This window comes from Antrostomus carolinensis, unplaced genomic scaffold (assembly GCF_000700745.2).
Source record: "Antrostomus carolinensis isolate BGI_N321 unplaced genomic scaffold, ASM70074v2 scaffold39527, whole genome shotgun sequence".
Lineage (NCBI taxonomy): Eukaryota > Metazoa > Chordata > Aves > Caprimulgiformes > Caprimulgidae > Antrostomus > Antrostomus carolinensis.
In genome coordinates, this window is record NW_010327340.1 from 9378 (window position 1) to 10649 (window position 1272).

The 1272-nt window shown below is 58.3% G+C and overlaps 1 protein-coding gene across 1 annotated transcript in view; it reads left to right on the plus strand.

The window, feature by feature from the left end:
• Positions 1-1272, plus strand: part of XYLT2 (xylosyltransferase 2) — a gene marked incomplete at its 5' end in the record, with an annotated part of 6324 nt that overhangs the window by 4570 nt on the left and 482 nt on the right. The window contains 2 exon segments of the mRNA XM_029085935.1: positions 51-246; positions 659-1010. Coding sequence (XP_028941768.1) covers positions 51-246; positions 659-1010 — 548 coding nt within the window.

A 1272-nucleotide genomic window follows, 5' to 3' on the forward strand; every position in this document is an offset into this window, starting at 1 on the left:
CTCTCTCTCTCGCTCTCTCTCTCTCTCGCTCTCTCCCTCCCTCTCTCCAGGTTTGAGCCCCAGGGCTTCCCATCCAGTGTGCACTTATATTTCTATGATGACCGTTTCCAGGGTTACCTGGTAATGCAGGAAGTGCAGAATTTGGCAACTGGGCAGGCAGAGTCCCTGGAAGTATGGATGATGCCCCAAGGAGCTCTGAAGCTGGCAGGTCATGGTGGGCAGGCAAACCGTTTACAGAACCTTCAGGTAAGAGGGGACAGTTTCCCTCACAACACCCACTTTCCTCCCCAGCTTTCCCACACTGCGCTGCCCTTCCTCCTCTCCCCACCTGCACGCCGTGGCGATGGAAGGAAACGGTGCTGCTGTCATGTCTGAAAACAAACCTTTGTCCAGGTGTTTGGCTTCTGTGTGGGGTGGGGGAAAGTCCTGAAGGGGATCTTTCTGGGGGAGTTGAGGCTGTGGTGCCCAGCGCCTGCAGCTGCAGGAGGCATCACACAGCTGGATTAGTGCTGGCACGGTGCAGGCAGGCAGGAGAGCTGTGGAGGGTGGAGTGTGCATTGCTCTGGCCTCCAAAGTTTATACCTTCCCTGGTTTGGTGAGGTGAAATGCAAAACCTGAGCTGATAGTGTCCCATTGCTTGTGTCTCCTGTCCCTCAAGGTGGGCACAGAGTGGGACCCCAAGGAAAGGCTCTTCCGCAATTTTGGAGGTTTGATGGGGCCTTTCGATGAGCCAGTGGCCATGCAGAAATGGGCACGAGGCCCCAACCTGACAGCCACAGTGGTGTGGATTGACCCCACCTACATCATTGCCGCCTCCTACGACATCACGGTGGATGCCGAGGCAGAGTTCACCCAGTACAAGCCCCCCCTCAATCGGCCCCTGCGCCCCGGTGTCTGGACCATCCGTCTCCTCCAGTTTTGGGAGCTCCTGGGGGAGAATCAATTCCTGGTGGTGCCTCAGACCTTCAACCGCAAGCAGCCTCTCAGGAAAGGTGAGGAGATGCTCTGGAGTTTGGGGCTGGGTGGGGTCACATCCCTGCGGGCAGTCCAAGGCTTCCCCCTGCTGCTGGCCTCTCTGTGCTGCAGCTGATGACAAGGCAGGAGCCATCCTTCCCACTGGTGTCCCCTGTCCTCAAACCAGGCCCTCAGGCAGCTGCAGAGGGGGCCTGTTTGCAGGTCAGATCCATCTCTCTGCCCTGCAGTGGCATCCCTCTCCTCGGGCTGGTGTTGCAAAGGGATGGGGTGCTAAGCCCCACCAGGAGGGTGACAGTA